Below are 26444 nucleotides of genomic sequence, written 5' to 3'. Positions count from 1 at the left end.
TAAAAACCGCAATGTTACACAATCAGAGATGAACGTTTCACAAATGCACGTTATCTGATCTACACAATTATACACGATTGACGAACGCACGATACACGGTTAAGAATGAATGATTGATGAACGCACGATACACGCACGATACACGGTTAAGAATGAATGTTTGATGAGCGCACGATACACGCACGATACACGCACGATACACGATTAAGAATACACGATACACGCACGTTACACGGAAAATACACGGAACGATGAATGATGAACGCACGATTGGTACACGCACGATACACGCACGATGCACGCACGCAACACGCACGATACACGATGAACGCACGGAATAATGGTCAGTTTGAATTTTAGAAGGTCTGTAGTAGAAGCGTAGTGAGAGCGCACTAAGATCGTAGTAAGATCGCAAAGGTCGCTGTACAATCATAGCGAGAGCGTAGCGAAAGCGTGATTCTATTCTGAGAGACTGCGCTACGATCGCACAGCGACGTTATCATGACCTCACTGCGACCCAACTACGCTTTCACTACGACTATACCACGCTGTTCACGACCATAGTACGATTCTAGCACGCCCCTGCCGTCCTCATCACGCTCTTCTTACGACCTGACTGCGTTCACACTACGACCATCATTCTCATTGTCATTTTCACATAAAATAAATAAAAAAAGATCCCTAGATTTTGTTTGTTTGAATGTAATTATCCATTTGCTCTAACGGCTCAACCATGCTTCTCGTTTTTATATAGATAATTAGACCGTTGGTTTTCCCTTTTAAATGGTTTAACACTAGTAATATTTTGGGTCCTTTATAACGTGATGATTGATGTGAGCCAAGGCTCCGTGAAGAAAGCCGTATCTTGGCCTATAATGGTTTACTTTTATAAATTGTTACTTGGATGGAGAGTTGTTTCATTGGCACTCATGCCACATCTTCCTTTTGGTGGCGTGACTGTATTGTTTCCGAGAAATCTACGATTTAATCAGAAATAGAAGGAATTGAACTGTATTGCTATGGAACACGATGTTGACGTTAAATTGCTGAGAACGTAGTAAGATCGCGCTATGAACGTAGTATAGTCGTGGTAAGAACGTGTTATAATCGCAGTAAGATCGTGTTGCAATCGGATAACTCGTGGTATGGTCGTTGTGAGAACGTGAAGAGCATAGAAAGATCTTGGTAAGCGTAGTGAGGTCGCAGAATAAGCGCGGTGAGAACGTGGTATAATCGTAGCGATATCTTTGTAGAAGCGTAGAGAGGACGTAGTAGCATCGTGAAAGAAACGAAAATTCATTTTCATGCCGCTTATACCGCGACCTCACCACGATCTAAATTTATTTTAGATTGCGGTGAGCGTGGTGCGATCGTGGTCTAGTGGGACTGGGGCTTTATGTGAAGTTTATCAAAATCATCATAACCACTGTGTATCATCGCCACCGGAAATTGGGTACTAACGAAGCGGAGAGAAATAGAAAACAAAGTAAACAAGTTAAGAATTCATTCAATTTAAAGCATTTCCACTCATTTGATGAGGGTGCCGATTAAGAAATGGTTTTCGAATATATAATTCTTTAAATTATTAGGCCGATAAGTACAAAATTAATACAAGATTTTGTGTAATACTCCAAAACTTGCCACTTAGTACCGGAAAATTTCGAGTTCGATCGTCCTCTATCGCCCCATTCTCAAGATATTGAACTGTTTTTCATTATTTACTAGACACGTTTTTAGATTATTATAGTGTGGCATCATATTTACTGAAATTTGTTGTCAAAAAGATGTATTTTAAAGAATATAGACCATAAAAAATAAAGTCTAGGGTACGGCAACTTGCTCGTGTTGACAAATTTACTGTATGGAAACTTGCTAATTTTAGAATATTCATTTAAATTACCGTCCTTTCAAAGAAAATAAAGTATTAAGTTCAAATATCTAAGGTGAGGGGATGTTCCTTTTTATGTTAAACTGTTTTTGTCCTTTTCAAGGTTTTGTTTAAAACTGTTATTTGAGATAAATTTAAACTGTTAACTGTTTTCGACCCACTGTCTGTAATCTGTTCTGTTAAAATTTGCAATGTTGTTAACTGTTTATTTGAAATTGGGATTCCTGTTATCTGTTACTTAATACTTAAAGTGTTCACTGTTTTGACATCATTTTCTCTGTAAACTGATCTTAACTGTTATTTACAAGAATCACATTAAAATTTGCTGTCCATCTCTTTCTTTACGTTGCTTCCGCAAAGGAAAGACATAAACAGCATATATGTAACTGTCTTTAAAAATCTTTGAGTATAGTAAATCCTTGATAAAATTAAATTGAGAATGGAAATGAGGAAAATGTTAAAGAATCAGAAGCCCGACCAAATAGAAGAAAACAACCCAACGCAGAGAGAAAATTGTGCACTAGGGTGGGGTGGCAATACACATAGGAAAACAACTTAAAATTGAAACTCATAATTTTTAAACACCCTCTTTCCCTTCCTTCCTAACAAATGCTTAATATTTGAGTTATGCATGTGTATATTTATGGAAAGAGAATCGTCCATAGATTTGATTTCCAATAGTTATAACGGTGAAATATAATCTCTTTGCCAAGTTTTTGTGTAACCATGGCAACAATCAGCATTTATTTAATACCAAATATTGCAAAATAGGGGGTTGAACATGTCACACAAAGGTCTCAAAAATTTGGTCCAAAGGAAAATTTCAATCAATTAGAGTGATACCTTTCCTGAAACCATAGACATATATATCTATCAAGAGGTAAAAAAAAAATCATATGCATTTCCGATGGTTTTTTCCATAAAATTAAATTAAAAAGATCGAGCGTCAAATCTTTGTTGAAAAACAATACAAAATTTCTAAATCTATGGCTGTACGGATTGGAAAATATGGTCAGTCAAACTGAAAAATGGCTTATAAAACATGATACAAACAAACCAAATGTTCATATCAACCAACTAGGAAGTCTATATTATACTTCAACTACAAATGTATCTAAAAATCAATTTAATTGTACAAAAACTTTCATATTTAGAAAATTCACCATGGCCATAATACGAAACTAAACTTGTAACTGTGTATTGGTATACATGAAGCTGTCTCCTAAGTGAGCAATCATTTAACTACAAAAAGGGGGGTAGAAGTTCAATGTTTGTTTCCTGTAACATATAAATGAACCAAAATTTAAAAATTAAATAAAAACAAGACTATATAGCAGAGGTTACGGACTTAAGTTGGGACAGGTGCAACAAATGCGGCAGTGTTAAACATGTTTTGGGATATCTCAAGGCCCCCTATACGTCTAACCAATGTAGTTATTTCTGGCTTCTATTTGTAATGTATCCATAACTTTAAAAGGAAGGGTCACTTCTTACCCAGCTAAAACCCTGGTCAGTCCTATGATGAAAATAATTCAGATGTATATGGAATGTTTGATAAGTTACATTGACCCAGAGTACCTGAATGGAATGGTGAAAAATGAAGTACTTTTTCAATTTGCAATCCGTAAAATAACTGAACAGTACGTGTGGCCTGGAAGAAGAGGCCGAAAAATGAGGACTTGGTTCTCAAATTGATGTTAAATTTGCTAGTCTAAGACTTGTAAAGATGGACCAAGGCTTTTTTTTATATCACCTCAGAGTTCATAATTGGGACTTGGAGATGAAATAGTGTTCAACTTGTGACACCTTACATGTTACTTTCTGATTTATACACTGGTTTTGATGATTTAAAATAAAAATCAGTAAACTTTCGTAATTCCTTTTAATAAAATCATGTAAGCAAAGAGTCGTATGAATACCCTGAGATGTTACCATAATTTATGAGAGCCCCCGCCATAAAAAAAATAATGTTCGCGCTCTATAGTATTCACTCATTCTTTTTGTTTGTTACACTTTCCTACGTCATGACGATAACCCAAGTTTGCTACGACTGATTGACATAAAACATTTACTCAACAATACACATAACCAGAAGAAGCCTCCCTTTTGCTGTTTGAAGCATTTTCGATAATTCATGATAAAGTCATTTTTCTTGGAGTCAATCACTCCGTCTGCTTTTCCATCCGTTCAATTGTCTGTCCATGTGTCAATTAAAAAATATGGTACTTGCGTGTGTATTCTGAAAATTAGTCAGCTTTATAAAAGATTCCTTATAAAGCTTGGCATTTCTGCGACTTTGTACAGTGGTATTCAAACTTTTGAATACATTGCAGATATCCACTTCAGAGGCGGATTTTTTTTTTGGGGGGGGGGGGGGCAGGGGGCCCGGGTTGCTTATATAGCGAATCACTAAAGCGTGACTGGAGCGGTCCCCCTCTTAGGCAGTCAGTGGGCCCTCACTTATGAAAATTTCTGGTTCCGCCAGTGCACTTCCCCTTTTCATTGCTTTTGGGTTCGTTTGGAAAAAGGGTAAATTAAAGTTGCTGTTAACTGTTATCAGTATTTAAAATTAGTTGTTAACTGTTTTTACCAAAATCGAGGTGTTGTTAACATGTTAACGGACCCCCTATTGCGCCCCCACCCCCTCCCCCCATATAATTATGCATTAATTTTTGACAAAATGCATAAGATAGAAATACCATTCGCTTGACAGCATTTAAGATGTATACACATTATATATTTTCAAAAAGAAACTGACAAGAAAATTAATTCGAATGCAATTCACGATTTATTTCTCGATCCTTGCTTTTACAAATGAATCATTTCAGAAATTAAATAATCAAACAGTGTATTTAACCCAGCACATACTTTATGTGTCTGTCCAAATTATCGATCCTGTGGTTCGGTGCACGTTGTCGTTGGTTCATCTTTATCAAATTTGTTGTTTTTAATAAATTGTTTTGTTATGCCGTTATATATATATATTTTATTGTGAAACTACCCCTTTACAACGGGGGCAAGCGCCAGCGGGGTACTGACACCTGCGTCATCAAACATGCACATCATAGTATTTACAAACAACATTGTATGATTGTAGTAAAAATGATATAAGATACTTGCAAAAGGCTTTAAAAGTCTTATAAATACATTAACGCTAACATAACATAATAAATTGGTTATTTCGTAAAAGTACATTACAGTGACAATTTCATATGCATAAATAATTTAAAATCTTTCATCCATCAAAGATTTAAAAAATCAAACTTAAAACTAAAAACGTTCACACACAGTTCAAGATATTATACATTGGAAATCTTATCAATTTGAAAAGAACGTTCATTCATTACGTCTACAAGGTATTTTTTAACGATCTTATCTAAACTATTACCTAAGTCTGGAGAATACAAGTAGCCCAGATCACCTATCATGAACTGTATTTGTGATAAGGGTGGCAACTCTGAAAAACAGATATCCATTTTTAAATTCTCGAAACATGCTTGAATGTTAGTACTTGTTCTTTTTCTGATAGCCGAGAAAAAAGGACAATCTAACATAACGTGAAAGATATTCTCAATCGCATTTGAGGAACATAGCTGACACTCATTATTTGTTGTCAGATTCATTCGTTGAAGCGTTGCATTTATAGGCAGACAATTTGTTCTTGCCAAAAATTTTAGCCTTGTTGAGCGGAAGTCGTCAACATTTGACAGATACGGCTGCTTACGGCTAACAACCACAAAGGATTGGTACAAGTTTAGGCTACTCTTTCCTAAAATATTACATATAAGATTTTAAAGGTGCAAATCATTTACATTCAACGTTTTTATTGGATTTTTTTTTACTACAATGTGTGTAACCTCGAGGTTCAACGTTGATAGTAAAAAAAAAATCCCAGAAAATTTTTGAATGATATTGTAAATGATATGAATCTTCTAATTTTTATAATATCGGAATAGAAAATATGTGATCCGAATTAACCATGCACGTGTGTTACAGAAGATTATGCATTTTTATGATGTACAGGGGAGGGGGGTAAGGGTTTTTCTTAAACAATATTATGATCCCAAATTTAATGAATTTTGTTGGCAATACTTTAATATAAACACTACATATAGCATAGTATATGTTAAATCTCAAGGTATTATTATTAGGAAAAATGTTTGACTCGGTAAAAAATATCTTCCCCCTCCCCCCGTATTGCATGTAATGGTTGAAACCTAAGGGGTTCGCACTAACTGCCTAAAAGGGGCCCGCTCCAGTCTTGAATCAGTGATTTTGTTTACAATATAAACAAAATATTGTCTCACACTGAAAGGGGCAGCCGGGCAACCTGCACAGCCCAGCTTGTCAAAACAACTAAGATTTACAAAACATTACCAACAAAAACCTTCAGTTGGGCAATATTACTGGAATTTGATTATCTCTACTGATAAATAATGCAACACTTATGACACATTTAAGTTTTGGAATGATTTTATTCACAAAGAATGTTTCTCATTGGTATACATTTCTATGCTCTTGTCTTTTCGGAGTTTATATTGGAAATTAAAAATCGCTGTATGAAAGAGACTAGCTCCACATTCCTATGCATATGATTGCCATATGTACGAGAATCATTCCATAAAACATCCGTTTGATATCCTTTCAATTCCAGACACTGTCTAGTGGTTTTTCTGCCACAATTACAAGGAAAACCTGACTAAACTGTGCTAAATCAAACACTTGAATCTTACATCGCTATTGATGTTAAGCAATTAGTTAAAAGGGCCATCCGGAACTGTTGGGTTTTATGACAGTCTTCCTTCCATACAGACCATCGCTGCAAAATAATTTGAACATTCAATTAGCTGATTATAATATTATTTGGCAATCCAAAGAGAACCTGAAAATATTAGACCACAATGAACAGAGACCCCCCCCCCCAAAAAAGCCAATTTTACTTTACAAGTAAATTGAAAAAGTAGTTAGTTGCATGTCAAATCATCTTTTGGCTGTCGACAACAAATAAATAAAATCTAAATTTCGTAGCATTTCCCCCCCCCCCCTTTTTTTTACTGAATTTGTTCAAGGTATGGTGGTTTTACCCCTTTTCAGATTTCAGTATGTCATGTTGTATATCTTTTATAAATTAGATGAATTTCTAGCAAGTTTCTACGATATTCTTTATCATTTGACAAAATACTATGCATCTGAATTAAATTGTTTACTATATGTAAAAGCGCGCCTTCTTTTACTTTAATTTACTTCCCTTTATTTCACATAGCAACACAAATTAAAAACTGCCTCTCTTTGCTGCATATCAATTTTTTCCACCGATAAAAATATATATCATGCAACATAATCAACTTTACAAATTGGGAGAAAATCAAGGTGTTCCGACCATTGGATAGTATATAAAAAAATAATGAAAGGATGGCATGATTACAAGTTTGAACCCTAACGACACTGAAAATCAAAAATTCACGCATTTACCTATCATATAATGATACAATGAGGTGATAAACTTAACAATAAATATTTTACCTGATTCGTAATCATATTCACATTATGTTGACACATCTTAGTTCGTTTGTGCTAGCTCATTTTTAACAAGCTAAACAATTACAGCATTCTTTACCGATTACCTCTAGTCAGAAGAGCGCACTGTTTACAGGGGAGGTAATATTTTGTCACCACTAATATACATGTAATATTTGTCACTGTACATTAAACGGCAATCTATCAAAATATTCGATGGTAAACAATAAGTAAAATATGCTGATTCGAGACCAAACAAATACATACTGTATACTTGTGTAATTACACATTTAAATAAAAAAAAAATAGATTTAGATGTCACACGAAAATACACCCAAAACTAAATAACCTTTGTTTAGTGCAAAGAAAAAACTTATCTTTGTTTCTATTATATCATTTTTAACGACCGTTATTTTTTTTATCTAATCTGTTTTATGTTAATTTATAGTTTATCAAGTGCATATGCACTGTTAAAGTCTTGTACTAGGAAATAAACCACCTGCATTACATGTTTAGTTAAAAGATGTGTAGGGTTGTGTTCAATTTCTAAACACAATCTTCAGTAGGCACATAAAGTGTAAACATGTCTTGAATTAAACACTTTTAAATTGTATGATGAAAGTGTTTAGGAATAAAAAAACTTATTTCTAAGCTAAACACGATTCTTATCACAATCTAAACACATTGAATTGAGACACGTTTGGACCAAATCATGTAAAAAAAGTGGTGACAGATGTGCTTAGAATTGTTTTTATGATCTTAACACCCTTTTTACCGTGTACACAATTAGAAAAATTGGGCATACTGATAAACATCTAATATGTGTCACTGAACATGTACATTACACGCTGCTCCACTTAAAAATCTTGTCAAATTTTTATGCTAGATTGCATATAAATATATAAAAAAGAAGATGTGGTATGATTGCCAATGAGACAACTCTCGACAAATGATCAAAATGACACAGAAATTAACAACTATAATAGGTATCCGTACAGCCTTTAAGATTGCGAAAAGCCCATACCGCATAGTCAGCTATAAAAGGCCCCGAAATGACAATGTAAAACAATTCAAACAAGAAAACTAACGGCCTTATTTATTTAAAAAAATGAATGTAACACAGAAACAAACGACAACCACTGAATTACAGGCTCCTGACTGGGGACAGGCATATACATAAAAAAATGTGGCGGGGTTAAACCCTCCACCTAACCTGGGACAGTGGTATTAGTGGTGTAAACATTTTAAATATCATATATAAATATCGTTTCAATACTAGATCAATACATCCTGTCATATCGTGTGGGGTTTACATAATAAAAAATAATGACCAAAGTGTGAAGAATAGAGAAAAATAGGCAAACAAAATAAATGATTGAGAATAATGGGTTACTGAAATACAATATATACATATGAAAAAGGAAATAAGGGTTAAAATACATAAGTTATAGAGAAATAAATGTTTAGATAAATAGAGAATAGATAATTCAAATATATGTTTTTGGTCTAGGTAGATTTTGATGATTTATTATACCGATAGTTTATGTGTGATACCCACAAGCTATGAGACAAGGTTGATACAACATAAGAAGAAGAACACCAAGGTCATCAGGTTCTTCAATCCCATACCGTTTCGCAATTTGTTCCACATTTTTGAAACCATCCGCTATGAAGTGGTGTATCGGTACTTGTACGATTTAAAAACACATTTAAATTACAAATTAGGAGTTTCAATGTCCTGTTTGTATCAATTGTCTCTTGTGTAAGCCGAAAAATAACTTGCTGAAATTAAATGAATTAGATAATACTACTACTACGCATGCTCTTAAACCTATGCTGCTACTTACTTAGACTACGCCAAATCTGTTCAGGCTGTATTGGGTTTGGTGCTCAAGCTATAAAATGTAATTTTAAGTATTGAATGCTTCTTTTTGTAACTTCATAATTATATTAAGGTTATAAAAGCTTTGACCGTGCGCAATTTTTTTGAATGCTGCGCTTTCGCGCTTCTTACAAAATGTACTTCGGTCAACGCTTTAACACCCCAATGAAGTTACAAAAAGAAGCATTCAATTCTTAAATAAAGTTCTGTGTATGTTGGCTTTAGGTACTATTTTACCGTTCAGTCATTTCTACAGATCTCGAGTTACAAAAGTTACAAGTAGTGTAATATTATTGTTTGCTCCATTAACCCGTTTGATGGAGCGTCATTAATATTTTTAGGTAACGATCAATTAATTAATTGATTGAAGTTTAACGTCAATTTCAGCAATATTGTGCTATTTTCGATTGGTGGCTTTTTATTGGTGGAGGAAGCCACAGTGCTTGGATAGAACCACCGACCTTCGGTAGGAAAACAGATTAAAATATATACCGTATAGCTGGTTATTTTCAAGGGGGTGCAATTTCGCGATTTTCATTCAATGAGGTATACATACGAAATATTTTGGCGGTTATTTTTTTTGCGGATTCAAAACTTTTATTAATACCTTTGCATGTACATTTTATAATTTGGCGGAATTTATTTTGGCGATTTTGTTCTTTCCTTGTGTAACGTGTAACCGGGCGGGGACGTTTAGATATTTTTATCTCGGGTTCGTACCAGTTTCCTGGGATTTGAAAAGCAATTCAAAAGTTCTAAAGTCAATAAAAAGTTTATACTACCACTAACAAACATGAAACAAATACCACATAAAACGAATTTCAACACCTATCAACCTAACCCGAACCTGTTGAATTGAAAACTGTTTAAAACCCTTTCAGTCCAATACTGTTTAAAACCAACTGTTTGAAACTATAGTCTGAAACCTAAATGTTGGAACTGGTTTGAAACATAAATGTATGAAACTGGTCTGAAACATAAATGTATGGAACGGGTCTGAAACCTAAATGTTTGGAACTAGTCTGAGGCCTAAATGTTTGGAACTGGTCTGAAACCGAAATGTTTGGAACTAGTTTGAAACCTAAATGTTTGGAACTAGTCTGAGACCTGAATGTTTGGAACTGGTCTGAAACCGAAATGTTTGGAACTGTTTGAAACCGAAATGTATCAAACGGGCTGAAACCTTAATGTATAAAACGGGGCTGAACCGAAATGTATCAACGGGCTGAAACCTGAATAAAGCGAATGTATGGAAACTATTCAAACTGTTGTAAACTTTCGACGTATGAAACTTTATTAAAATATATTTATATAACTGTTGGAACAGGGTAGCACTAAGGTCTGGTTTAACAGCAAACACTCACTGCAATAGTGAGAGATGTGGAACGCAAAACCTTAGCACTAACCCTAATTATACAACTTCTACGGAACCGAAACTATTTATATTTTCTCAACAGGTTTCAAACACTCCACTTTGTTTGACAAATCCTGCTTCTCATCTTTAAATATTAACGGTCCTACCTTTCAGTCTTCTTCTATCAACGTCTCCGATAAGAATGACAATTTACACTGAATAGCTACCCACTATTTATACTTCGAACGCGGACCTCGAAGAGAGCACCCTAGCAACAATTATACAGGTAAAGCGTCTGATAGCAACCACGGATAAAGGGATGATTTTTAATGCCGTTTTCAATGATAAAGAGATCAAATGGGAAATTCAAAGAGGTTTCGAAAAATATACAACTGTAGAAATATTATAACCTTCTTAAACTGTAAATTCGTAACACTACCCACGCCTCCGATTTCATGCGTCCTCGCATGAGTTTACAATTTTCTACTCACTAAATCGAAACACAATCAAAACCATTTTCGTCAACACTAGCTGACACCATACCAAGGTCCTACTTTTAACCTCAATGTATCCACTCATTCCGCAGAATATCTCTCCCATCAACTGTTTGTACACCGAGGGTTATACCATGATAACCAACTAATGGCTTTCCTACAACAATCTGTCGACAAGCGTCAGACCTAGGGGTACCTTAGCCTACTCACAGTTCTGGGGTTCCTGTCAGCCTCTTTCGACTAGCATGCTCTTTCTGATTTGTTAGCTAAGTTTCTATTTTCCAAATACTAGTATCATACTTTTATTCACATTTGTACAAGCAACTGAATACTGAACTTAAATTAAATTTTGACCAGATAAAACCGTTTCAAATATTCTATTTTGAATACCACTTGAAAAGTAATGTTGCCAAAAACCGGGTTAAAACAATTTTGCCTCACAACAGGCCACCTACGGACCCCTCAAAAGAGTTGTTGTAAAGGGTTCTTTAACGTGCACAGAGCGTGGTTCTCCCTGAACACTGGACCTCGGATTTAACGTCCCCATCCGACGGACGGACATATACATATATAACAACAGAAATCAAAAACAAAGTTTTATAATACATATAATGCTTCTTGCATCAATAAACAGACAAAACAAAATCTTTATAACGGCAACCAAACTGTCTCGTGCTCCTCAACCTTTTCTATCTGTTGACCGTTCACAGCATACTTTGTTATGATTCTAAACATTTTCCTTTCTTTTGTTACGTTGGTTTGTGTGGCCTGTTGTTTTGTTACAAACTTCTGTCTTTTCGGATGTTCCAATTCTTCACTTACTTCTTTCTCAATATTGTCTCGTATGAAGGACTGACACTTTCTCTTTGTTGGTGCCAACACTAGTAATGGGGCACACCTTTTCCTTACTGTAGGGCCACTGCTGTCGTCTTTCGGCGTTTGATATACCTTCTTAGTTTCTTTCTTTTGTGACGTGTCTTCTTCAGAATATACCGTACAATGATAAACCGCTTCCTTCTCTTCATTCTTACGATTGACTGACCCGTCTGTGCTTTGTTCACTATAGCATGCTTTCAGTTTTGAATCCTGTCCATCGATATGTGCATCATCCTGATTATCTAAGTCTACACTGCTAATGTCATCCGAAATATCTTCTACTAGTATCAGGTTTTCAGGATCAGACTGATCAAAATCATCTTGTCCTCTTTCTGTAACACCAACCTTCTTTTCAACAACTCTTTTACTCCTTTTAATAGTCTCTACTCCATGAATGTTTTTCGAGTGCCTTTTTAGATACTCCTGCTTCTTAAAAACTGTTCCACAGTCTTCACATCTGGTTTCAGACTTTCCTTCTGAACAGAGAAGTAAATGATTTTTACTTTTTGCAACAAGAGCCCTACCTACTATTGCTTTATTAGTTCTCTTATAGTCATCTATAGGTTCAACAAGCCCTACTTTAAATGAGTCAGGGACTTCATCGGATATAGCTCCATTTACAAAAATCTCACTTCTAGCGGGTATGTTAATAGTTTCTGATACAGCAATCCTATCACAGCCTATGTGACCTTGGACATAGAATCTAACTTCGTGTCCCTTTATAGTTAAAGTCCCCTTGTATATATTTATGTTAACTTCATGTGTTCTCAAGAAATCTAACCCTAGTATACAATCTACATTAATGTCAGCAACTATGGCAGCGCTTATACATTTGAACGTGTCAGTTTCAATTTCAAGTTCAGTTTTGCCTGACACATGCAACGAATGTCCACTAGCTGTAAGTATATATCCCTTTCAGTTGGAGTTAAATAAGGCATATTTGACATTTTCTTAAACATTTTAGTGGAGATAACTGTAACTGTAGCTCCAGTATCTATCAACAAATCTGTGATAATTCCGTTTACTTTTGCTTTCAAGAACCTACCTGCATCAGGAAATATATAGTTTATGGACCCCCACTTTTCCCGGTGTCGTATCTGAATTTTCATAGTTTTGGTTAGTATATTTTGTTTTAGGTTTGTTCTGATATCTAGGGTTCTGATAATTATATTGAAAGTTTGGATAAGCAGGACAGTTAAATGCTGTGTGGCCTACCTCGTCACAAGCATAACACCTAAATGAACAGGGCTGCGGGGCACCACCCTGCTTCCTCCCTTTATTGTTTCGTTTCAAGTCTCTCATTTCTTTTTGCAACTCTATTAATGTCTCTGACATGGTTTTCAAATGCTGACTTGTCATGTTGTCAGCACTGTGTCTATTTTCAGACGTAGTTCGTAAAAAACCCTGTCCTTCAATCCTTTTGCTTTCAGCTTTGTTAAAAGCCCCAAGCTCAACTGCATGTCTGACAGCGTCATTTAAATCAGAAGGTGTTGCCTGCTTTATTCGGAGCCTCATATCCGAATCTATTAACGAGTCTATGAACTGTTATTTTGCCAAAGTCTCCCGCACTTCGTTTGGTGCAGTTGCATACGCAAGGTTAGTTAACCTTCTTATGTCTTGGCCTAACTCAGGCAAGGTCTCTACAGCTCTCTGGTGTCTCTCTCTGAGCTGTGTTCTGTACAGTTCCGTTTGGTTAGACGGAGACAAACGCTCTTCTAATGCCTTAACCAATTCTTTGAAATCTTGTCTCGACTCCTGGGTTAAGTTTCCCAAAACACCTTGAGCCTGACCCCTAAGAGAAAAGGCTAAATACAGACCTTTCTCTTTGTCTGTCCAATTATTAATTTGGGAACATGCATCAAAATGTGACCTAAAGTCAAGCCAAGAGCCTTTCCCATCATAGGTAGCAGTATTTTTGTATCCATCCAAAGGATAGGATTGTTTATCTTCACAAGACTCGGTATCACGAGTTAAACCAGTTTTACTTGCTCTTTTTGTGACAAATTTGTCACTAATTGGGAATTGTAATTGTTCAGTAAAATGTTTCGAAGTTTGTTTTTCTGCAGCAGGTGTTGATGTTTCAAACCTGACTGAAGATCTCGATCGGGCTCCTAAACCGCCTCCATTTATACTACTACTTACATTTTTTTCAATAATCGGGGAGTTTGGTTTTTTTTGACAATTGTTCGGAACGCCTGACTGAACCTATCCCCGAATCACTATGTCTAAACACTGTTCGGGGTGTATCAAACTGGGAAATTGATCTGTCTTTAATATGCCGATATTTTTCTAATTCGGCAGTTAAAATATCTATTTCCTGACTTAACTGTTCTTCAGTTAAACTTATGTCAGGATCATATAAAACACTATCTTTCCTATGTGAATTCATGATAAAATACAATTTATATGTACAAAATACGCTTGAGAAATGCTAGACAAATCCCACCGCTGCCACCATTTGTAACGTGTAACCGGGCGGGGACATTTAGATATTTTTATCTCGGGTTCGTACCAGTTTCCTGGGATTTGAAAAGCAATTCAAAAGTTCTAAAGTCAATAAAAAGTTTATACTACCACTAACAAACATGAAACAAATACCACATAAAACGAATTTCAACACCTATCAACCTAACCCGAACCTGTTGAATTGAAAACTGTTTAAAACCCTTTCAGTCCAATACTGTTTAAAACCAACTGTTTGAAACTATAGTCTGAAACCTAAATGTATTGAACTGGTTTGAAACATAAATGTATGAAACTGATCTGAAACATAAATGTATGGAACGGGTCTGAAACCTAAATGTTTGGAACTAGTCTGAGGCCTAAATGTTTGGAACTGGTCTGAAACCGAAATGTTTGAAACTAGTTTGAAACCTAAATGTTTGGAACTAGTCTGAGACCTGAATGTTTGGAACTGGTCTGAAACCGAAATGTTTCGAACTGTTTGAAACCGAAATGTATCAAACGGACTGAAACCTGAATGTATAAAACGGGGCTGAACCGAAGTATATCAACGGGCTGAAACCTGAATAAAGCAAATGTATGGAAACTATTCAAACTGTTGTAAACTTTCGACGTATGAAACTTTATTAAAATATATTTATATAACTGTTGGAACAGGGTAGCACTAAGGTATGGTTTAACAGCAAACACTCACTGCAATAGTGAGAGATGTGGAACGCAAAACCTTAGCACTAACCCTGTTTATACAACTTCTACGGAACCGAAACTATTTATATTTTCTCAACAGGTTTCAAACACTCCACTTTGTTTGACAAATCCTGGTTCTCGTCTTTAAATATTAACGGTCCTACCTTTCAGTCTTCTTCTATCAACGTCTCCGATAAGAATGACAATTTACACTGAATAGCTACCCACTATTTATAATACTTCGAACGCGGACCTCGACGAGAGCACCCTAGCAACAATTATAAAGGTAAAGCGTCTGATAGCAACCACGGATAAAGGGATGATTTTTAATGCCGTTTTCAATGATAAAAAGATCAAATGGGAAATTCAAAGAGGTTTCGAAAAATATACAACTGTAGAAATATTATAACCTTCTTAAACTGTAAATTCGTAACACTTGAAAATAAGCGAATATTTACACCCCACGAAAATAACCCGCTATACGGTAGTGCATCTTGACAGCAATGAAAGGAAGAGCGACCAATAGCATTGCAGAACTAAACAAAAATCGTAAACAAACGTAAGTTAAAAAAAACACTACATAGAAACCTAAAGACGGAGCAACACGAAATCTGCCAAATGAAGTGATAGATCTCTATAGCTCTGGAATAGTAGGCAGATCTTGCTCTCGTGTGACCCATGTCAAATAGCTTTCGATATTGAACTCAACCCGGGCGTGATTGTTTATTTAATTTGTATGATTACAGGTCCGATAGCAAGCGTATTGACCAATCGATTTGGACCTAGAGTTGTCACCGTTGTTGGTGGTATTATATCATCCGCTGGTTTTGCTGCAAGCGCCTTTGCTCCTAATATATACTGGTTGTGTGTTACCTTTGGTGTAATTCCAGGTGAGTTTAATATGTATATAATTTGGTTATAGCTTCACGCTTTATGCTAAACTTTTTTGTTTTAGTTTTAACGGTTTACAATTATCAAAGTGGGGTTTTATGAGAAAAAAAATAACACAAAACGTAGAAATTGGGTCGATTGTTTATGTTTTTCACTACCATCAAGATAACAGTTTGGTTGATACACCAAGAACGAAGTCATTGACCATATGCTTATAAAAAGGCAATTTGTGTATCGATAAAATGATTTTTAAGAAAAATCTATATATTGAAACCTAGAAAATTTATGATTCAAGATTTTAACTAGTGAAACGAAAGTTAATTTTGTATGAGAGAGAAATGTGTACAGAAATTTGTCAGTTGCAGGCATTTTTGAAAATGTCTATCAAAACTAGTGAATTTTAGTTTGGCCTTTGTGTATCCAATCAGGAGGGCACAGTTAATGCCCATCGTAAATATCAATTCACGATATACATTATCCATAACACGAAAATACGTATATTTTCAAACGAATACTCTATGCTTTAACCATTATTGCATGTATACTTAATAACAATGTTACTCACCATTGCAAATATAAACAGCAAACCAATCACAGTCTGACAACAATAACTACTTTTCAATTTTTTCTCTTTGTTTAATAGTTATCAAAGGTACCAGATTTATAGTTTAATACGCCAGACGCATGTCTCGTCTACATAAGACTCGTCAGTGACGCTACACAGGCAAAATTTGCTCACATGAATTTCACATGAATCTCACATAAAATTCACATGCAAAATTTCACGTGAGATTCACCTCAATCGAGCTTATACATGAAACTCACGTGAAAATTTTCATGTGAATTTCACGTGAATTAAAATTCACATGAATCTGATGTGAAATTTTTCACATGAATTTCACGTGAAATTTACAACAACCAAAATTGATATTTTTCATGATTTCAATTAAATTTGAAAATTTAGATGTTATTTGAAATTTTCTATTTTAAAAATTCATGTGAATTTCACATGAAAAAAATACATGATTTTGATGTTAAACTCACATTAGTTTCACATGAGATTCACATGAAACTCACATAAACTGATTTCACGTGAGTTTCACGTATAAGCTCGTTTGAGGTGAAATTGATGTGAATTTCACGTGAGATTCACATGAATTTATATTCACGTGAAATTGATGTGAGTGAAATTTGCCTGTGTAAGTAACTATCCAAATAGTTATAAAGCCAAAATAGTAGTAAGTTGAAGAGCATTGAGGATCCAAAATTCCAAAAAGTTGTGCCAATTACAGCTGAGGTAATCAATTCCTAAGATAAGAAAATCCTTAGTTTTTCGAAAAGCAATGTCAGATATAAATTTGTCTTGTTTTAATTCAAAAGTTTAATCGATGTTCAATGATTTTCTCAATATTTGAAGGAATTGGTGCTGCCTTTATGTACGTAGCAGCAATATCATGTGTTGGACAATACTTTGAAAAGAAGAGAGCTTTTGCAATGGGCATCGCTTTATGTGGAACAGGCATCGGCACCTTCGTTTTGGCGCCATTAACTGAATACTTAATTGAATTATACACGTGGAGAGGAGCTGTTCTAATTGCCGCTGGTATAATGTTAAATTGTGTAATTGGTGGGTTATTTTTCAGACCTATTAATTTGAAAATGATACATGAAGAGATAGACAGCTTAGACATTAACAAAAGGGAGGTAATACATGCTCAAGGTTCCTCCGAAGAAAAATCTTCGTTAATTGTAGGGAAAAGTGACAGTTATCTTTACCAGAAAAGTTCAGATTTGTGTGATCCTAATGTAACTAGATCTCAGTCCGATATGGATACACATACAAACAAAGACTTGGATTTAAACACAAGCATTTCGTCCATTTCAAGTCCAAAAACAATCAATAGTACAAAAAGAAAGATATATGTAAATATTGATCATTTTAAGAAGTTATATACAGTATTCGGATGTGCCATGTGTTTAGATGTAGTGTATATATTTTTCGTGATAAGTAGTTGTTTCGGATCATTAGGTTCAGGAATACCTTATATCTATATCCCTGATCGAGCATACGAAGTGGGTATATCGAAAACAGACGCATCTTTTCTACTATCAGTAGCTGGCATGGCTAACACTGTTTCACGATTAGTATTTGGGTGGATTGCATCTCGACAATTTTCAAACCCATCTTTAATATATGGAATTAGTATACTACTTTGTGGAATATCAACTTTTGTTTCACCTTTCAACGATAGTCACGCCTACCTTGTGTGTTATAGTGTTCTATTTGGTGCATCCTCAGGTAAGTAAATTCTTGAAAAGATATTCATCTGTTTTACCAAAAAACTTTGTACACAAAAAATGAATATACATAGCAGTCTATTTAATTTAAGAAACAAGCAAAACACTTTGACCAACTCAATACCGAAGAAAAAATGAATTCAAAATATACTATTACTTTAATATTCAATGTGTATAAAAACGACCTTTAAATAAAGGCAACAGTAGCATACCGTTATTTGAAAGTCATAAATTGATTGAGAGAAAAAAATCCGGGTTACAAACCAAAACTGAGCCAAACACATCAATTACCAGAGGAAAACAACGAAACATCAGAAACACTTTAATAAGTGCAACAAAACAAATAGCAATGCAACATGCACAGAAACGGACTATAAGATAACAACATACACAGAAACGAACTATTAGATAACAACATGCACAGAAACGAACTATAAGATAACAAGTGCAATTTCCTGCCTTGGTTCAGGACATTTTAAGAAAAAATGGTGGGTTGAACCTGGTTTTGTGGCTAGTCGAACCTCCCGCTTTTATGGCAATGTTAAATATAACACTAAAATGACAACATGACATGACAAGCTTAAGACTACAATACAAATAAATGGAAGAACATTCAGGACACCTAAATAAACAAAATAACAATACAATAGAACATTACGAAAATCTTGTAGTTATTAAAGGTACCAGATTCATAATTTAATACGCCAGACGCGTTTTTCTTCTACATAAGACTTTAAAGGTCAAATGGTAAAATAAATGGAAAAACCCTTCAATTGTTTTTATTGCATTTTATATTTAACTAAAACAGTCTCGAAATCGTTTTTCATAATGACATTATTGGCATTTGGTCGCATCGTAAGCGATAGTTCTCTGTCCTATTTCCAATCAAATTATAGCTGCTGTATAAAGGCCGAACAAACATTGCCAAAATTCAAGCATAATCGATTTTTGATAATTTTTGCTAATTTACCCTAAACATGGTAAAGGAATTTCTGAATTATAAACAATGTATTGGAACTAAAGCTTGGAAATATATGTTTTTGACGTAAATTAATAATTTAACCTGACAATGTAATGTATGTCGTTTGTTGCTGTATATATATATATATCTATACAACTCGTCTAAACATCAAACCAACAATGTTAGATCTGTAAATTTGCTTTCGCAAATTTTTGGTTCTTCCCTCGCCGGGATTCGAACCCATGCTACTGTGATATCGTGACACCAAATCGCCTGCACTGCAGCCGCCCCGCTAGACCACACGACCACCTGGGCTCTCTAATAAAAGAGCTTTCGGTGGGCATGTGTTACCTTTCCACGTCAGTTTTAATCTAGCGGCGTACTACAGTACATGATATATAAGGCATGAAGATGTTATTGTTACAGATCAGCTAAATATATATATATATATATATATATTTGGTTAATTTTTTAATTTTTTGTTTATTGTTTTGTACATAAATGTGGCTGTTAAGTTTCCACGTTTGAATTATTTTGTATTTGACATATTGATGACTTTTAATAATTTCTTTGTGTTATGAAATATTCTCATTGTTAAAGACCCTACTGCGACCTAGTGGTCATTTGGTGTTTGGAAAGAGTTCATTCATTGACGTTTTTCGAGAAAATCTCGAAACTTCTGTCTTTGTCCCTAATAAGTCTTATGAAGACGAAACGCGCGTCTGCCGTACAAAATTATAATCCTAATACCTTTGATAACTACTTGTCATGCTTGGAGTTATAGCCACAACTGATTACAGGAGATGCAAATATCAATTCAAATATTTTACTAAGCTTCCTAGTGGAAACAATGTTGAAGCACATTCCACTAACTGCAAACGGTTGCTCTTACCTGCTTTGATTTAATTGAGATTGAGATTATACCATTTTTTGGTTTCAGGAGAAAGTCATGTCATAAACTAAATGGAAATCTCTATTAATTAGTACAACACAAAGTCAATAGTATACTTGACTCAATTTTTATCAAATCCCGACAATGAATTCCAAAGAAATGACATGTATCTTTATAATTGTAGGTGTATACATATGTTTAAACGCCATTGTTTTAGTTCATTTTGTTGGAATAGATAATCTGACAAGTTCCTTTGGTAACATGTTGCTATTCAAAGGTCTTTTCCTATTAATTGGAACACCGGCTGCAGGTGAGTAAAAGCTTTTTATATTACATTTTCGTAAGAATTCTTGAAAAATACATACAAATTCACACACATTTTTAAGATGGTTGTTGTTGTTTTGTTCAAATTACCTCTTATGGTATGCACAAATTCGAAATCACGAATATGTGGCACGAATACGCATTGACATCCGTTGCCTCGTGTAGAGAAGAATGGTATTATATGCCCATTAAAGAAACATGGACATATGAAACTGTTACAAGGCAACATATGAAAATAAGACGACGTAGTGCGGTTCTACTAAAAAGCGCCTGGGAGCGCCCGAGGATAAGAAAAAGCGCCTGGGGAAGAAAAAACAACGCCATATAATTAATAATATTTGTTTTTCTTCCCTTGGCGCCTTTTCTTTACCCCGGACGCTTTTTAGTAGGACCCACTTAGTGTGATTGCAAATAAGACACTCCACCGTAGTCCAAATTAACATGTCAGCATCTAACACTGTGCGGGACAAATTTGCCATTCCGGTATCGGCAAATCTGACTTTGTCGGTTTACAAGATATCAACAAAAAATTTTGCCCAGTGATAGATTATTGAAAAATTAAAAAAATGCCATATGTCCCAACTTGTCACTGTTGTCACTCATGTCACTGCAGCTGATTAAAAGTACATTTCCCATGGGAAATTTGATAATTCCCATGGGAATATTAGAATTTCCCATGGGAACATTGAAAGTTCCCATGGGAAAAATTATTTTTCCCATGGGAAGTTTAGAGTTCCCATGGGAAAAGATGAATACAAAAAGTTCCCATGGGAATTAATTCTTCCCATGGGAACAAATTTTCTTCCCATGGGAACAACTTTTCTTCCCATGGGAACAATATTTCTTCCCATGGGAACAAATTTTCTTCCCATGGGAACAATTTTTCTTCCCATGGGAACAATTTTTTTTCACATAGGAACAATTTTTCTTCCCATGGGAACATATTATATTACAATACATCATTATTTTCCATTTAAATTTTTTTCTTCATAAAAATTACAATTTATTGCAAATACTGGATATATGAGAATAAAAGAGAATACACTTCTGCCTTAGCTGGATGGAAAGCTGTAGGGCATAACATATTTTTGGAACCTTATAAAACATCTCAGAAAAGCAGATTTGTCTCGGGGTCAAGTTTGCAAATCCGCTGAGAGCAAAAGTTGTTCACCTTAATTTTTGGAGTTAAGTCAAAATGAAGTTGATAACTTGGTTGGTATTGGTTCCCTGATATTTGTCCTAAAATTTTTTGGCTCTAGCGCCACTGTTGAAAAAGTTATGCCCCTTTTTTCAACAATTTCCTTAAAGGAAAAGTAGTTTTCCTCAAGGGAAATCAAATTTCCATAGAGGAAAAAGATTTTTCCTCAAAGGGAAATTGTTTTTTTCCTCAAGGGAAATTGTTTTTTCAAGGGAAAAAGATTTCCTTCAAGACAACAAATTTCCCTTAAGGAAATGTTTTCCCTTATTTTTACTTGTTAAACATTTCTTCGCTATACCATGTATACATATAAACAGTATGAATATATATAATTATTACAAGACTGTATAGTTGATGCAAATGATATTCAAAACTTTCATAAATGTTTGACTCAACATTTTTTAATGACATTGAAAATTGATAAAGTCTGACTGTTTAGATCTAGGTATTGTTCATACTTTTTATAAAATTTAACTTTGATTTATAAATTTTTTTTGTAGCAAATGATTCTGTTTTCCTTGTATTTGTTTCAATGCAATACATTAATAAGCAACCAATTTGAATGTCATACCATTTGTGGTGTTCTAAAGAACTTGTTTATATGTTTGCAGATTAAATAATAAAATAAACACTTTTCGTGTTATTTTAAATTAAAATTTTCTTCTGTGTCAACTTGTATACAGTTATTCAATCCACTACGTAAGAATTCAGTGAATACATTATTCCATTCACTTAACATTTTCCTTCAATTCTAAGAGAAAACATTTTTGCAAATTGTTCTTCAAGATCTCCTTCCGTACATTTGATATGAGGGAGCGATGTAAATGAGTGGATAAAACTGGTGTTCCTTTTTCAACAACAAAATAGTATTTGTTCTGCATTCTCCTTTCTTTCGATTAATATATATAATATGTTGTTGCTTTTATGCAATAGTGTTTTTGTGTATCTATGATAGAACTCCATTTTGTTTATGGGCATTATCATGTGATAATGATGAAATTTCCTGTTTCTTTTTTGCAGGAAAGCACACATTCCAGTTCAAATTAATCCAATTATGCACTTTGTAAATAAATTTCAACTTTAAGTTTCCTCTTCAGTAATGACCTATTGATCATGAAAACCAAGATGTCTGATCACCTATAAATACACAAAATAAACAAATAAAATGTTATAAATGGAGAGAGAAACAGCAATAAATGTTTTTCATATGTATCTTTATTTATTAAAATACATTAAGTAAACTTGAACCTCGCGAAAAATGATTAGCTGTGATGTAGACTAGAAAGTATTAAATGCAAAATAAAGTATTCGCAAAAAAAATAAGTTGATTTACATTAGTCCAGTCTGTGTTTGCAGGAAATTAACATCATTGGTTGCCATATTCCTATTGTGCCTGTCCAAAGTTCAGAGCCTGTAGTTTTTGTAAGTTTAGTCTGACACTAAAATTTAGTGGTTGTTGTTGTTGTTGTTTCATACCGGTCATATTTATTTTTTGTAATTTATTTTGTAATAAACTAGGCAATTAGTTTTACAGTTTGGATTGTTTCATTTTTTCATCTTTGGGTCTTTTATAGCTGCCTACTTTGAATTTAGGGTATGGATTTTCTCATTATTGAAGGTCGTCACAGGCCTACAATTGCTTTCTTAAAGCCATGATAGTTTTCATATTTAATACACCACATCTTTTTAATTTGTATAGTAATCATGATTATCATTCTTCAAGTTCAACAACTTTATAAAAAAAAAAAAAAAAAAAAAAAAAAAGTGGTCTTACCATTTAGGTTTAGTTTGCTTCTGCAAATTTTAAATTGCCTATCATTTCTGCTGTTTATAATTTCTCTGTATCTTCTATAGTTCTTGTCCTATACATAAAAGAGTAAAAGTTATTATTGAATGGCATCTTGCATCAATATTTTTTTTTGCTGTTTAATGTACATGATGTATATTAATGTGTGTTTAATAAGAAGAGTGCACACGCTGAAATGTCTCGCCTTCTTTTACTAATCATTGATAATATGTTGATAGTCCTAAGTATACAGCTTTATCACAACTGTCACATAAACTTAACATTAACCAAGATAAATAAATAAAGACTAATGAACCATGCCAGGCAGACATATACAGCTATCAAGGCTTCAATACAACAATTATAGTTGACCTATTACTTATAGTTTAAGAAAAATAGTCCAAATCACAAAAACACTGATCAATAAACCATGAAAATGAGATCAAGGTCAAATAAAACCTGCACCCCTGACATATAGATCATACCAAGTTCAAAAACACCAACGTGTTTGATATTAATTTTAAGACATGTATAAATGTTCCAGACCATATTAGTATTTTGATCTTACATTTACGGTCCAGAACTTACAGTCCCACCATATGTGTACAGTCAGACCATTTAAGTATACTTGTACTGTCTGGTACCAGCTCGACCAAACCTGGTCCGAGACCACAATTGTCGTCCCTTGATTTTTGTTGTTCACGAATATAGTCCCTATTGTTAACAGTGGGTTACTTGCCATTAATTATTTTACCCCTTCCAAATTTATTTCTCCATGTTTAATGCCTCAAATTGTAAGTAGGGGGGTGAAATTACACTGTAAAAAAATTTGGGTCCAGAATTTTAAAGGAAAGTAGTAATTTGGTCCAGGTGAAAAAGGTTGAAAAATAGCACTTCGGAAGCTGTCAAAAGATTTCAAGACGCCCTAAAGATAAATTTGTCCGTATTTTGAGTTAGAGACGATGAAGTTTTCTATAATTTTGATATAATTTGTCCCAAAAGTAGTACAACACACTGTGAAAATTTCATTGAGAAAGCACAGGTGGGATTTTTTTAATTTTCATTTATGTTCTAAAAGAAATGCACTACGAATTAATTGTGTTCTCGGACCACCTGTGTTTTTATTTTAACTGCAATTAAACTTTTTGTATTAATCTATTAAAGATTTCAGTTATGTTGATCTGTACTGTACATTTGTTTCTAATAAACTTGACCAACTTCTTAAAATTGGGCAGACTGTATGCCTACAGTCCAAATACTTGTATGATCTGGAACATAAACATGATTAACAAGTATTTGGCAGGATGTCATGCTAAAATCCCATTAATATTAGTACTAAATTTTGAGTATATATACATGTAAATCCACAAGTTACTTACTGAAATTCATGGCGAACACTCACCAAAAACTTACAATTTAGAGGAAAGACTGGACAGATGAATGCACTTACACTATCAAAACAGAGCATAAAACTTACCAAAAAACAAGATGTTTTACATTTATCCAGGAGCAGGATAATTGAAAAGTTTTTTTTTCTTTCTCTTCCGTCCATCATATAACCTTTGAATTCATTCATGCAAAATATGAAAATCTGCAAAGGTAAGACCTTGAACCTCAGCTTATCCACATTTTGAATTTTGAACTGCATACTTGTCCTTTTCATCTTGCTGACAACCTAAACATAAAAAAATGATAAAAACATAATTCTAGATTGACTTTGTGTTTTTATTTTTGTTGGTACAAAAAATGTTCCCAACTTTAAAACGAAAACATCATCACCAAAAAAGAGGTCATACTAACCTCCGAAATATTTAAACAACAAACCGAAATTATTACTTGATTGAAGATCTTGTCGTAAGTTAATGGCATAGATACTCTTATTTTTGAAAACTTGATGTCTATTGCATACTTATATTCCTTTGTTCGAGAGTATGCATATTTAGATGGACTCCATGGACTTTAAAGTTAAGTAAGCATGATTAATTTTACAGTTTTTCAGCTCTATGTGTACATTTTGAGAGAATCTTGCAATACTGTATATTCTGATATTCAGAACTTATTGTGAGGTTTTTATTAATACAACTGAAAGCTGTATCTCATTTTCATTTCTGATACATATTTATGAGCTGAAGACCAGTGCCGAAAATTTCTCACTGCATTGAAGACCTATAGGTGACCTTTGGCCGTTGTCTGCTCTTTGATTGGGTTGTTGTCTCTTTGTCAAATTCCCAGTTTCCACTTCCCATTTTATAACATGTATGCTGATTTTTCTTAAATTACAATATTCAATCATGCAATTTTGTCCATTATTGAAAATACGGTAAGCAAAAATAAATGCACAAAAAATCTAACATTGTTATATATGTAAAAGGCTCTTTTTTTTAATTCAAAACAGTTGCCTACACTGTTAATTTCCTTGTTTGATTTCATATTATTAAAGCCTTTATAGCTAGCTAGATGGTATGCCGGGGCGGATCCAGCCATTTTAAAAAGGGGGGGGGGGGTTCCCAACCCAAGACAAAGGGGATGGTCCTATATTCATTTGGTTTATTTTATTGTCTCATACAAGAATATATATGGTTTGAGGGTGGGAAACAGGAATCCCGAATTTTTAAACCTACCCACTGGGGATCTCAACCATTTAAAAATTTCTCGAACATGTGGGGGTGGGGGTGACCCCCATGGACTCTCCCTATATTTCATTTTATTTGTTTTATTGTTCTATATATGGTTTAGGGGTGGGGATCTTGACCGTTTACAAGTTTTCAAACTACTTACTAGAGGGGGACGGACTTCCCTTTTTATTTTATTTTATTAATTTTATTGTCCCCCACAAGAATATATATGGTTTAGGGTGGGGATCTGGATCGTTCACAAGATAATAGCACATTATCAAATTGAACAGGGTGGGGTAACCCCCAAACACTTCCTTT

At 34.2% G+C, this 26444-nt stretch overlaps 1 protein-coding gene and 1 long non-coding RNA gene across 3 annotated transcripts in view; one reads left to right on the top strand and one right to left on the bottom strand.

The window, feature by feature from the left end:
- The window catches only part of LOC139503038 (monocarboxylate transporter 12-like), a 51472-nt gene that overhangs the window by 10901 nt on the left and 14127 nt on the right, over positions 1 to 26444 (top strand). The window contains exons 3-5 of the mRNA XM_071292714.1: positions 15908 to 16051; positions 17470 to 18351; positions 20388 to 20513. Coding sequence (XP_071148815.1) covers positions 15908 to 16051; positions 17470 to 18351; positions 20388 to 20513 — 1152 coding nt within the window. The remainder of the gene's footprint in view (positions 1 to 15907; positions 16052 to 17469; positions 18352 to 20387; positions 20514 to 26444) is intronic.
- On the bottom strand, positions 22655 to 25124 carry LOC139503039 (uncharacterized). Of its 2 annotated transcripts, XR_011659009.1 has the most exons (3): positions 24989 to 25124; positions 23500 to 23587; positions 22655 to 22862 (listed from the first exon to the last, which is right to left on the bottom strand). It is a non-coding gene; the product is annotated as an uncharacterized lncRNA (long non-coding RNA). The 2 variants fall into 2 exon arrangements; XR_011659008.1 differs by lacking the exon at positions 24989 to 25124 and having other exon boundaries at positions 23500 to 23619.

Source organism: Mytilus edulis, chromosome 14 (genome assembly GCF_963676685.1).
Source record: "Mytilus edulis chromosome 14, xbMytEdul2.2, whole genome shotgun sequence".
In the NCBI taxonomy this organism is placed as follows: domain Eukaryota; kingdom Metazoa; phylum Mollusca; class Bivalvia; order Mytilida; family Mytilidae; genus Mytilus; species Mytilus edulis.
This window is presented reverse-complemented; position numbering and strand designations above follow the sequence as displayed.